The sequence below is a fragment of the Spermophilus citellus genome (genome assembly GCF_964194105.1).
Source record: "Spermophilus citellus genome assembly, chromosome: 10".
In the NCBI taxonomy this organism is placed as follows: domain Eukaryota; kingdom Metazoa; phylum Chordata; class Mammalia; order Rodentia; family Sciuridae; genus Spermophilus; species Spermophilus citellus.
This window is the reverse complement of record NC_138197.1, coordinates 28,553,162-28,566,928: the sequence shown is the minus strand read 5'-3', so window position 1 is coordinate 28,566,928 and position 13,767 is coordinate 28,553,162. Positions and strand designations below refer to the sequence as shown.

At 48.2% G+C, this 13,767-nt stretch overlaps 1 protein-coding gene across 3 annotated transcripts in view; it reads right to left on the bottom strand.

Moving 5' to 3' along the window:
• Nucleotides 1–13,767, bottom strand: part of PRMT8 (protein arginine methyltransferase 8) — a gene marked incomplete at its 5' end in the record, with an annotated part of 178,282 nt that overhangs the window by 78,409 nt on the left and 86,106 nt on the right. For 2 of the 3 annotated variants that reach the window (XM_081311852.1, XM_081311853.1), the window contains one exon: nucleotides 8,211–8,285. The exons of the other annotated variant lie outside the window; for it this stretch is intronic. In XM_081311852.1, coding sequence (XP_081167978.1) covers nucleotides 8,211–8,285 — 75 coding nt within the window. Of the gene's footprint in view, nucleotides 1–8,210; nucleotides 8,286–13,767 lie in introns of those variants that run through there. 3 annotated transcript variants of the gene reach the window in all.

Sequence of the window (13,767 nt, the reverse complement as noted above, 5' to 3'; positions counted from 1 at the left end):
TGGCTTCCATTTCTGTGAGTACTGATTCCACAATGTCACCAGTAAATGCCCTTTATGCATCTGCACCCCCTTTGGGACGCCAACAGATAAGCCCAGATGACTAATAATAGCTAATCTTCCTTGAGCATTCACCAGATGCCAGACATGTGCTTGACATGAAATAAGTTATTTAATGTTCATATCATATCATTCTGTCATAGATGATGAAATTCAGGCACAGGGAAGTGGAGTGACCTTCGGAAGCTAGGAAGCAGCAGAGCTCCTGTGTGAACCCAGACAGAGTCCAGAGCCTGCACTCAACCTCCACATGAGACAAAGAAGTCAGCTGCCTAGGGGTTTAATTTTTAGAAGGTGCCAAGGGGTTTCATTGTCCCTCCTGCTCTCCAGAAAATCCTTCAGATAAACTATGAATACACTCACAATTCTACCAATAAAATCATCCCTCTGGCAACTATAAAGCAAATCCCCTGGGAGGATGATGGATATAAACCCTATTACAGGTTCTTGGGTTCCAACAGTCACGAGCCCTTTCTCATATCTGGAAGTTTATCAGTTCCTTCCTGAATCTCCAGATGGGTAGGAGCTGTTGTGGGGCGAAGGGGAAGAAGTCAAGGTTGTGCGTGTAGGTCAAAGAGAGGAGAGAGGTCCACACCACCAGCAGAGTACATTCCAACTCTGAGAGCATTCCAGATGGGCTACTCATTGGCTGAATCACCTTGATCAACATAATTAACCACAACAGGTGTAAGTTTCCCAAACTGCAAAATGCAATTAGTAAGAGTTGCTCTGTATTATATAAATTCAATAAGACAATGCTTACTAAGGGCATAACATGGTACCCAATACATAATATGGACATTAAAATGGTAGCTCTTGTTATAATCACTGCTACCGATCAAGGAAAAGGCCAGGATAGAGACTTTGAGAAGCCAGTGGACAAGATGGATAGTTGAGTGAGGAGCAGGAAAGAGATCAAGGGAGAGAATGTCACACTGACTAGTCAACTGTTCAGGCCTTCAGAAGTCATGTCCTGCTGACCAGGCACTGTGTTGGGTATGTTGTGAGCTGATCTGTGCACCCCCCACAAAAGATGTTTTAGATTCCTAATCACTGGTACCTGTGAATATGACCTCATTTGGAAATCATGTCTGTGCAGATACAATCAAGTTAAGATGAGGTCATATGGATTTGGGATGAGGGCCCTAATCCAATATGACTGGTGTCCTCATAAGAAGAGGAGAAACATACACACACACACACACACACACACACACACACACACACAGCAGAATGGCATGTGCAGATGTAGACAGAGACTGCAATGATTAAGTTTAGAAGCCAAGGAATGCCCAGCGTCACTGGCACACACCAGAAGCTTGGAGAAAAGCAAGGCACAGATTTTTCACTGGAATCTCCAGAAGGAACTAACCCTGCTGACATCTGGATTTCAGACTTCTGGCTTCCAGAACTGTGAAAAGAATAAATTTCTTCTGTCTAAAGCCACCCAGTTTGTGGAGCTTTGTTACAACAACCCTAGGAAATGAACGCAGGAGATAAAACTACAAAGATAAATTTGAAAAACAAAGTTCCTGTGCTGCACTGTTTAGGGTTCACTTCCTCCTGCTAAAGTAGCTGGATGAGGTTGCAGACTCAGGACTGATGGCCTGTGTCGAGCTTCCAAAATGGTATTTGTTAAATGAGAGTCTTTCTCCTGGTCCGTCAATGAGGACTCTAAGCATCGATCTATCTCAGGTGCATACAGGGAATGGGGTGATGGTTGTCCTTGTCACAAGTGATGCCAGATCCCTGTCACCGACAGGGCATAGTACTGAGGACTCTGGGGGTGCGGGTGGCGGACAGTGGTGGAGGCCAGGAAAGAAGTCTTGGAAATAAAAGAAAGTGAGCTTGCGGTCCTTCCCGGGGGTTTCTCCTAAACCCACTGTTCCGTATTTCACCTGCTCATTTCTCTATACTATCTTCATATTTTTTTAAATATTTTTTAGTTGTAGATGGACACAGTATTTTTATTTTATTTATTTATTGTTATGTGGTGCTGAGGATTGAACCCAGTGCCTCACACATGCAAGGCAAGTGCTCTATCCCTGAGCCACAATCCCAGCCCTCTATCTTCATATTTTGAGTCTCTGCTCTGGTCCGTCTCATGCCTTACCAGTCTCATGCCTTACTCCCTTTAGGATAGTATAAACAAAGGTGACTCAGATTACAAGATTCAGTCTTGTGGACTGAAAAAAGCACGGGAAGCCAGAGTTGAGTCCTGGCTTCATCACTTACTAGCTTGGAATCCTGGGAAGTAACTCTAATTTCCTATGCCTCAGCTTCTCAATCTGTACAATGGGGATCATATGTACTTTACAGTGTTCCATGTAATGAAATCATAACATAAGCATTTTAGGGCTATATGAAGAGGAGAGAGCTCTCACTGTGCACAATTCCTAGGTCTTGTGTTGAGAAATATGAGTTTTGGATAGTACAGATCAGGATACACCAAAAAACTAGCACAAAAAAATAAAAACATCAGACCAGAATAAAGGAGATCTCTCCACCAATGCTGAGGAACTCTGACATCGGACAAGTGTTCTCATCTCTTCATTTAAATGATTTTAGTTTCCTTCAGCTCTAAGATTCTATGACATTATGAAAATGTGCATATCAAGCTTTTTGCTCTTATAAAATTGCACTTGAAAAAGAGATCTTTACTTATGGGTCACCTATTACGAATCCTGGAAAAGCTTTGATGATTGAGGGAATTCTAATTACAACTGAAGTAAGAAAAGACATTTTATGTGTGAAATATCCTATGGGCTCCATAATATTGGAAGGAAAAATCTTCTCAAACAATCCTCTCTCTACTATTCCTATGAAAAGGTGAATACCAGACTATCAGAGGAAGAAACTAGAATCATTTGGACCGAAAACTAGTAAAGAAGGTGAATTCACCTAATACAATTCATAGTGGAATGTAACCAGACAGCTCTCATTTCCCTTTAGGATAGTATAAACAAAGGGGACTCAGATTACAGTAAAAAAGATTGGGGTCAGACTCTAGGAAGAACTTCCTGATTACTGAAAAACTCCAACAGATGGGAAATTGCCTTCTCTGAAGCTTTCAAACAAGAAACCAAGTTGCCAGGTACCCATCCTAAATTAGAGTACTCAGAGGCAGAAGCATGAACAGAATGACCTTCCTGGAGGTTCTCTGCCTGTTCGCTCCATCTATTCCTTGACCAAATTAGTTCACAGGGTACTTTTCGCACACCCAATGACTGCTTGCAGTCACCTTGGCAGTTTGCATGTTACCATGCTGCCCGTTTTTCCCTGCTGGCACCGTAGGCTGCAAGGTGTAAGTAATGTTTTTACAGATTTTTGCATGTTCCACAGCGGCACGTGAGAATCACTTCACATTGCAGTTAGCAAAGAGGAGGAAATGAACCCACTCCTGAATTGGAGACGGGAGTGTTGTGTTTCACCCTCTTTGACAGCCAAAAGCCAATTTAGGACTCTTTACAAAGCCAAATTTGCCAGGGCGGTGGTGAGGGGACTGTGGGTATCTTCTTAATTCTCCTGAGCTCACTTAAGGCCTGAAATCAGTGTTGGCTGAGGGAGGAAAAATTGATGTGGATGATGGTTTATGGATCATTTCAGCTGGAGAGTCCATCCAGCTTGCACTTTTCGGGCAAGACTCCAAAATGCTAGCACAGTAATAATCATAAACACGTATTCAGGGCTCACCATGAATGCAGCAGGGCCCTAATCCCTGTGCATGAATGAGCCCATTTAACCATCTTAACCACCTTATAAGACCCATCGAGGGTAAGCAACTGATCCAACATAGTAATACAGCTGCCAAGTTCACAGCTGGATTTAAAACCAGGCAGCCTGTCTCCATAACCTCACTGTTAGTCAGTGCTCACCCTTTTCAGAAAGACATAGACAGAGGCCATCCTTAGGGATGGAGAGCTAAGTCTTGCTTCCTCTTGCTCCTCTTCTTCTTTTCCCAGGTCTTTGTATAAGGGACAATGCTTCAGTTAAAAGTGAAGGATCCATTAGCCAAAACTACCAAGTTGCACCATACTGGAAGTCAGCTCAGTTATCCCCACAACTCAGGCAACTCCTTGGTACCCTCAGCCCTGCTGTTACAGCATAGGATTTTTCCCAGCCCATGGTTATTCTCTCTCCCTGGGCCAGCAGTTCAACAGAACATTCAAGAAACAAAATGACTCTTTGCTAAAACTGCTTTCCCACCCTGGGTGCTCTCCTCTGAGGTGATGAAATCTCAATCAGGTAGTCATCACCATAAATAATGCATCGGGCTTTCACCCAGAATCAGAAAAGCAAGCAACAGCTAAGAAGGGTCCATTATCCCCCCATGGTTCACAAGTGGGTATTGTGATTAATCCATTTATCTGCTATTCAGATGAACACCCCATAGGAAGAGTCAGTAATTGCTGAATATTGAATAGGTACATGAATAACCAAAATGTACCCAGGCTCTGAGTGGCAGCAACACCTCAATTCCCAGAATCTTTCTTCATTTTGAGTTTTAAAGATCCACAATAACTTAAGTACAGCAGAGAGGTGGGAGATAGGAGCCCCAATTCTCCAGAAAGTCAGAAGTTTCAAAGAACTTGTTCATAATCACATGAATCAATTCAATCAATACTTATTATTTACTTGCCTCAGTCTCGGTGCTAAGAACACGGTACAAACAAAAAATCATATTATTTAACTGGAGAAATAGATATATAAAAGGCCAATTATCCTGCAATAGGAAAAGTGAGAGGTAGGTGTTAGGAACACAGAAGGAAGAAAGCTCACTCTCCCTGGGGGGAGAGGCTAAGTGGCAGATCTGGGAAGGCTGTGTAGAGGAACCGGCACTGGAGTTGGGTCTCACAGATTGAGGAAGATTTTCTCCAGAGAGAAGGGGGAAAGAGCAGCACAGGTAGAGGGACAATTGTCCACAAAAGCATTCAGGTATAAAGTCAGTGATCTTTTCCAAGAGTCGCACGGGACAGGTATTAAAGGGCCTTGTCCACTATGCTATGGAAATTGGCTTTCAGCTAGTTCAAAACTGTTAAAGGGATAGCAGAGGCATCCAGGGCCAGGTGTGCCCACCAAGCCTGTGCCCTAGAGGCTCCCAAGCCTTGGCTCATCACTTCACTAAGCCCAGGGGACTGTGGTCACAACATACATAGCTTTATTCCTGGCTTTCTCCCTCCTGGAATCCTTCCCTGTCTTTACCTTGTGAAAGAACTCCTCCCATCCTCCTTGCCTCCCCCCTCAGCACATCTCTTCCTTCCAAAACGTTCCTCTCCTCCCACTCCTCATCCACTCCCATTCACACATGGCATCTTGCTAGAAATAGCAAGGGTAAGGCTAAGAGCAATGAATCAGAAGAGGGGGCAATTTGTGTTCCAACGCTGATTTACCCCACCCAGTGCCTGACCTCAGCCTCAATGTCCTCAAATAAAATGTGGATAAGAAATGCATACTACCCTTGGCTTCTCAGGCAGGGTTATTGTGAAGGTGAAATAAGATAAAGCCTTGAAAATAACATTAACAAAAAGCAGAAAGGGGTGCTATTATGTCATCCAGCACAATTGTCTACCAGACTTTGAGTTCCTTGAGTGTAGGAACCAGGTGGTTTGGAACTTGGGTGTCCAGTTATTCCTGGTACAGTGCGAGTGCTTGATACGCCTTGAATTAAGACCAAGGACCATTACCGCCACCACCCCGCCCCCCCCCACATGATACACAGACACTTTTCTTGCAGGTCCCCATACATACACGCAAACCCACAGTACCCCACTTTGGGAAGTATTGCTCTCCTTCTGGCTTATTCCAAAAACAGCTAGTTCCTGGAGGAGAACCAAGTGATAGTCACGCTGCTTGGATGCCTCGCTGGGCACGTTTGACCAAGTCTAGGTTCCACCCCTTCTCCAAGGAAGTTGCTAAGAGCTGAACCTCCTCCTCCCCTACTCATTCCCCTCCTAGGAGCCCCAGCTGAGGCTGTTCCTGCCCCCGCCGCCTCTGTGCCCTGTGAGCGGCGTGGATTTTTTTTTTTTTTCCTCGCAAGAGCTCGGCCGCCTCTACTGCTGTTTTCATTGATGCCTTGAGCAGAGCTGGCATGTGCGACTGCTGAGAAGGGGGAGCGCCGAGCGGCGGGGGAAGCAAGTAAAAATAGCCTGGCGCGCGTCGCTCTGCCTGCTCCGGACGCCTTTAACCCTAGCCGAGTAGGGAGCGCTGCAGCCGCCACTGCATACTGCGGAACCCGGCAAGGGTCTGCATCCAGACCCCGAGCAACGGCGGGTTACAGGGGATAGGGACTCGCGAAAACTTTTTTTTCTTTTTCTTTTCTATTGTTTTAGAAAACAAGCAAGGAATGGGGTGGGATGGGGAGGCAGAGAGAAGCGCCTTTTCGCTTCCAGCGCTCCAGCCACCTGGCTGCAGGGACTGCTACGTGCCGGCTGGCCCAACACGTTGCAGGAGCGAGGCCTTGAGACTGAGCTATTTTTAGAAACCTTTTCGGCTGGTGGGCGATCACAGGGCGTAGGGGGAGGGGAATGATACAGCTGGGTCGACTGTGAGGCTAGGCGCCTTGCCCTACACGGGGTTCTGAATGTCTGCTCTCAGATGGGAGGGTGGGGAGAAGGAGGCGGCGAGGGGACCGCACGCCTGCTAGCTTTGCCCGAACTCAAGGAGACGGCGTTAGCTACTAAATGCCCTGCTGTTTTGAAGCCCCAGAGCGTGTTTGTTTCGAATTCGACAGTTGCCAGATGCATGCTGCTTCTGGTCTCTCTGGGAATGGGGATTTTTAAAGCTTTGCTGCCTACGCTGTGGGCTAGGGGTTAGCGACAGAGTTCTGACCTCCAGGAAAGAAGATCGCAAAGGGTCTCTCTGCACCGTTTTGCATTCCGGCAAGACAGAGGGACAATCCCCGCGCCACACCCCCCTCGCCGCCCCACGCTGCATATGGTTAACCATATGTGAAATGTACGGCAGCCCCACCAGACACCCGGCTATTAATAGAGCCCGGGAGTTTGCTCTCTGTGTCTTTTTCCTGCCACCGAGTAAGGGATGATCACACATACCCCACTCCGCCCCCACCTTGGCGCATCATTTCTTCGGGAAGGTAAGGGGGCTACCCACGCCGAACCCCTTCGTGACTACAGGTGCCCAGAGCCTACGGAATAGTCCAGTTGTTGTAATGACAACGGGGTCAGAGCGAGGCGAAGGAACACAGCCTCGAGTGTTGGGACGCAAAGCCCGGCGGGATCTCTGCGGCTCGGGGCCAACTCGAGAGTAGGAAGGGCAGCTATGGGATTGCCTCCGGCGGGGGGCAAGAGTATTATTTGCGGAGCTAAAGCGACCTCCTCGACAGCTGCTGCGGGACAAGTGGCTGCAGACCCATTTTTCGCTGCAGCTGTCCGCTCGCAGCCCCCACCCCCCGCGCAGGCTCGGCTGCGGCAGGAGCGGGCGCTATCCCTGGTTCTGAAGGTGGCCTCGGCCAGTGCGCCCTCCACGGATTGAGCGCCCCAGAGGCTGCTCTAACATCGAAGGATTGCAGACTTCTCCCGGGCCCGAATCTGGGCCCGAGGATCTGTGGAAGGTGCCTAAATACTACCACTGGCTTGCCCCCACCCCCGCGGCCGGGAGCTCTCGGTGATTATCGCGGGGAACTAGAGCTCGGGACCGACTTGAGCTTGAAGGGTAAAGCCGAGGAATGGGCAGGAGACAGTCAAGGAGCTGCAGGGAACAGACCTGGCCCCAGGATCACCCACCCTGGCTCTGCATAAAGCCGGGACGGGAACCCCTAACGGGGCCCAGAGCAGAGGGCAGGGGAGCGCGACTGCCCAGGGTTTGGGACTTGGGGGAAGGGGAAGGGAGCAGCGGGTGGCAGGAGAGGGTGATGGGGTGAAAGCGACTCTTTTGCATTTTCTAGAGGGAGGGGACCTGAGACGACATGCACTGTCTCCCCCCCCCAACACGTACACACACACACACACACACACACACACACACTCACACACACACACGGACGGCAGAAGCAAGCGGGATGGAGCTGGGGAAAGTTTGGCACTAGGTGCTGAGCAGCGGCGGCGGTGGCGGCGGCGGCGGCGACAGCGGCGGCGGCGCGGTGGTCCGGGTGGGCGGCGGGGTCGCCGAGAGCCCGGGCTCTGTAGCCTCCTTACCTCAGTGTTCTCGGCAGCGTTCTCCGCCATTTTCCTCCTTAGGAGCAGGCAGCGGGAGGAGTGTTTCATGCCCATAAGAGCCAGCAAGGGTTTGGTGATACAGAGATAGTAGAGAAAGAGAGAGAGCTGGTGTAGCTTTAAAAGAGAGAGCCAGAGAATGGGAGGAAAAAAAAAAAAGAAAAAAAAGAAACAGCCCCTCTGCTGGAGCGTCAGCCGATACAATCAACCACGGTGGAGTCTTTCCTGCAGTCTCCACTTTGTTTTATTTTCCTCCCTTCTCATCTGCTTCGGATTCCTTCAGACAGTTTCAAGTTCTTCTCGCGCACCCGACCCCCTCCCCACCCCTCTCCACCCGCGCTGCGGGCTCGGCAGGAGGGAGGCAGCCCCGAAGGCTCCGCGGCGGCGGCGGCTCCTCTCCCGGCTGATGGCAAAGTCCGACCGGCCGGAGGCAGCCACCAACTCCTCTCAACTTCTGTCGATCGGCTGGGCGAAGCCACACGCTTCCTGCGCGTCTCTCCCAGGGGCTGAGCGGGGTGAGTGGGGGCGGGGGAGGAGGTTCGGTGGAGCAGGCGCCGGCTGGGCGCAGATCGAGGGCCCCCAGCGCCCCCGGGCCCGCCCCCTCCCCAGGCTCCCAGGGTCTCTCCGCCGCCTCCACTCCTGGGCGCTGCGCACAACTTGCGCGGGGGCCAGGGCTGCGCGGACGCTGCAGGGCCGCGCGCGAGGCTCAGAGAAAGCAGGCTCCCCCGGAGCAGGGCTCTGGCAGGTTCTCAGACTCGGCTCACGTCCTCCCACTGAGGGCAAGCTCCGGGCAAGACTGGGCCACAGTTACCTCGCCCGCACCCCACCCCACCCCACCCCCAACACTCGTGCTCCTCTGCCAATTCCTGGATGCTTCCTTAGCTAATTACGGTTTGGGGAACGAAGGAGTGGGTGTCTGGATGGGGGAGGGTCCTTAACTCCTTCAACACTGGCGCTCAGCTTGGTGTCATTACCTAGCCTTCTCTCCCACTCTCCCTGTCCAAGGCGCTTGGGGCTCCTAGACCCTCTGGGGCAGGCAGGGTTGAATGAAGGTGGCAGTCATAAGTGGTTTGGGAAAGAGGGTGGAAGAAAGTCAAAGGCAAGAGCCTGCTGTCATGCTCCCCCTACCCCAGTCTTCTCTGGCAGCCCCCTGCCCACACATTTCTCTTCTTTCTCCTCACCCATCCCCCACCATCACCAGATTTTGAAGTCCCTTTTATGGCAGAGAGGGAGGATGTCACGTACCCATTAGGATTCTCTTGATCCTTTTTTAAGGGAGTTTGGGCGGCAGCAGGGGGTGTGAATTTTTATACAATGCATTCCTGTCTTCACTTCGAGAGCTTCTTTTTCTCTTGTCTTACTGGCCATCTGTCAGGCGGTTGGAAACAGAACAATGGGGGAGGGGGACCCATTCTTCCCCTCAGTTGCAACAGGACACTCAGGCTGACTCCTTGAAAGACAGCCTCACTTTGAAGCTTTCAGCCCACAAGTCAAGGGCAGGGAGCTCAAAGACCACCGTCAGCATCCTGGCTCTCTTCTCTTCATGGGTGTCTTCATTTGGGGAGATCTGCTCTGAATGCCCTAAATTTACTTTTATCATCACCTTTGATAGCCAGAAGTGTAAGCCTGACTGTCCTCAACTAACCTCGAGGTCCATTGAAGTAAAAGGGCTAGGGCCATGCTGGGCAATAAAGATACCCGCATCACCTGGTCCTCAGGCAAGGAGAGAAGACAAAGCAATAAGTGGAGGTGAGAAGTAAGGATGAAGAATGAGAAGGATGAACACACACAGAGACTTGAAGTTAATGGGAGTACAGTGTGTGTTGTGTGTGTGTGTGTGTGTGTGTGTGTGTGTGTGTTGTGAACGAGTAAATTGAAATGAATGAATTTAACCTCCTTAACCTTTTCCTTTCTCAGACCACAGACCTGGATTAGAGTTCTTAGCAACACACCTGGTCATTCTCTTTCCTTCTACACTCTGCCACCATGAGGAAGCAGTAGGGGAAGAAATGCAGTGAGTCTATATATTTTTTTTTTTTTTGCCCTAACCTCAGTTTCTCTAAGCATCTTCTTGGATATTAAAGATCCTGGGAGACACCCTACCAAAAACATCTCAGTACTTGTAAAATCAAAGAAAACCCGAAAAGGAAGGATCCCCACAGCTCATTGGTCCAGTGACAGATTAGGGTCCTGAGATCAGAGAGGACTTTGTCTGGTCCTTCAGCAAGAGGACCCAGCATCTGAGACCAGCTCTCCAGCCTCCCGACTTTCAGTTCAACACTCCTTCTGCTTGTGCATCCATTCTGTGACTAACCAGGGAGGAGGGGAGCTGAAACAAGCTCCCACCGAAATAGGCTGCTGCCTGTGCGTGATTATGTTGCTATGAGAACCTCAGTGGGTGTGTTTCCTCCGTTCTCTGTTGAAATCTTTTGCTTGGCTTGGCTTCTCCCCAAGCACAGACACGGCTCCCCTTGGAATGGGGAGTGGAGAGGCTGAGATGGAGAGCTGTATTTTCATGGTGAGATTTTTATGGGTCCGTGAGTGAGGATCCCAGGCCAGGAGAGTGGTTCCACAGTGCCTCCAAGGAGACATGAATGAACTCTCTCAGGAATGGATCCTCCAGCCCCCCTGCTGAGCAACCTTGGAACACTGCATACAGCCATCTTATTACAAATTCACAAGCCAAATCATGATTACTTTAAGAGAGTGAGTCTGTGGTGATTTGTTATATAACAAGAGATTACCTGAAACACCTACCTCCTAGAGCTGTGAAAATCCATGATGCATAAAAAATGCCTGCACATAGTAGGAATTTTATGGAGCGTTTTCTCACCATACCCACCATTTATATGATCCCAGTCTTTCTTCATCTCTTTTGCATCAATAGCTATCATATTTTTTTATTACTTTAATTAGTTGAATCATTCCACACAGAACTAACTTACTCAGTATCTCATATACCTAGCTCAGGAATGGACCCTAGGCTTGACACAAAGCAAAAAAAGACAGGAACTATTAATGAGTTCTTAATTTAGTTACCTCCACTGCTTTGAAAAATACAGAACTTTTGAAGAGATTTTGATAAGAAAACCTATGAGATGATAAAGGGGTACAGAGAGTTCACCAGGGTGTGAGTTACATGGATATTGTGGAACAATAAAACTTACTAGATAAAGCAGTTCTGGAGGTACATTTTGCTTATGGCATTTTTCATACAGTAGCCCTTCAATAAATCAAAATGCTTAGAACAACACTCGTCTAATGGTAAGAGCACAAATATCTTGTTAACATTCACTAAGCTTTGTCTTGGCTCATAAGTTAAACTTTGAAGAGTATTTACTACATGTCATGAACTCTTCCAGATTTATCTGGGTTTTTCTGTAGTCCTTTCAACAACTTTTTCAGATACTATCATTATTCCCATAAAACAGACGAGAGAGAGAGAGAGAGAGAGAGAGAGAGAGAGAGAATGAATTGCCCATAGGGTAGAATCAGAATCCACATCCAGGATGCCTGTTTCCCATAGCCTCATAGCATGACTCCCAAGAAGTTAACCAAGTTCATGGGACAAGACAGTTGTTCTCAACCTTGGCTGCACAGCGGAATCCTCTAGGGAGCTTTAAGGGGGAAAAAATGCTTTGGTGCCTCCCCCGTGACTAATTTAGTGAGGTCTGCATATCAAGGCTTTTTAAAGACCCTAATTCTAATGGACAGTCCTGGTTGAGGACAAGTGGTTAAGTATATTTGAAGATAAAATGAACGACAGAGGCAGAAGGTCTCTACAGTACAAAAGGTGCTCTCCAAAACCACAAGAACCCACACACTGTAGAAAGGTCTGTCTCAAATGCAGGTTCCTGAGAGCCATGAAGTAGAGAGCCACGTTGCACCGATGGTTGACCTGGTCTGCAAAGGCTGGAATTAGGTTCTTGGGGAGAACTGAAACTGGAAAAGGTATCCAGCTCTGTAAGATGCCACAGAGGAAGTGCTTCCTGTCACTGGAAGGATTCCACTGGACTAGTTATTTGGCAAAGCAAGGCCTCTGGGGTACTACCTGCCCAAGGCTGGACACCCCATATTTCTCTCACCTCTAACTAAGCCTGTGCTGAGACCTCTAGAAGAGGAAGACTGTAAAATCTCAACTCTAGGGGCCAACCAAACTTCCTTTGTTGTCGTCCCAAATCCAGTGACCCAGAGTCAGGATGCAGACCAGGCTGCCTGGGAAGGCGCAGTCTCTGGGTCCTGTTCCAAAGTGGTTGCTGCCACGAGGGGAGATATATAAGACATGTCATGTGGTTTCCTCCTCCCTCTCCTCACACGTGGCAAGGGCTCACATATGGCCACGGCACACTGCAGCGAATCCATGCCTCCTCAAGAATCAGGCCAGAGCTGTTATCCATCACACCTCATGGCAGCTAAGCCAGCAGTGTGCTGAGTTTCTTCCAGGCCAGATGGGAGCCTCACCAAGGCTGCAGCAGCCAGCTACCTGGCTAAGCTTTCAGGCAGCCCCACACCTGGGTAGTTCTCCTGCACAAAAGCATCTGCAGCCCTATTTCTCCCTAACCCAAGGCCCAGTGTTTCTTAAACTATATTCCAAAATTCAATTTGCAAGAGTACCACCAGTGCCTGCAAAGCAATTTAAGTTTATTTTTCTTTTTCTTCTTTTTTTTTTTTTTTGCCATTAAAACCAGAATGTTATTTCTTCCTTGCTCTGATAATGTCTGATTAAATCAATTCATTGTGGCTTTGTGCTGCATATGACACTATTCAGTTTGTTTATTTAATAATATTTGGAAGGCATTTTGTTAGTTCTGTACCCATAGGGTAATCCTTGGTGTTCTATGCTTCTGAAAAGTCAAACACTCGAGCTACCTTCCTTTGGCTCAGGGTGAGAAGGACCCAAAAAAGCATCCATTTTTCTCAATGGCCTATGATTGCACCCAAACATCTTTGGAGAAGGGGGAAGAGGAATACAGTAGCAGATCCCTAAAGGTACTAAAATATTCTAAAATGCTGTCACAACAGAATTTGATTTTCCTACTTGGTGGGGGTTGTGCACTCCTATCCTCCTTTTCAAATATTTCATAAAGGTTTGCCTCTTTATGGAAAAATCTCTCTCGAATCAAAGCCAGCTGGAAGTTAGTCAGTCTACCCAGTGCAATATCTCTATACATATTTGTTTCTATGATTCCTTACATAGCTATGACTATGGGCCATGCATGTGCTCAGCAATCTGGACTCAAAAGATAAAAAAGATGCATCTCTTCCCTGGTGACGCTTGTCTTCTGGGAAGAGTTGGTCAAATGGCAAACTCCAATATAATCTGTACTGTAATAGTCTTCTATTATCAAGGGTCTTATTATTGGTTCTTAAAGGTCAAATCAGTGGCTTATGGTCATATAGGCCCTGCAAGAAGTATTTCGTGACATGAACAGGAAACTCTGGAGACTCTAGGGCCTGCACCAGAGCATGGTAAGCTCCCTTCAACTATGGCTTGGGGTGCATTATTTAATCAAAGCACCAAAGTTCTTGGGTGCCTCTG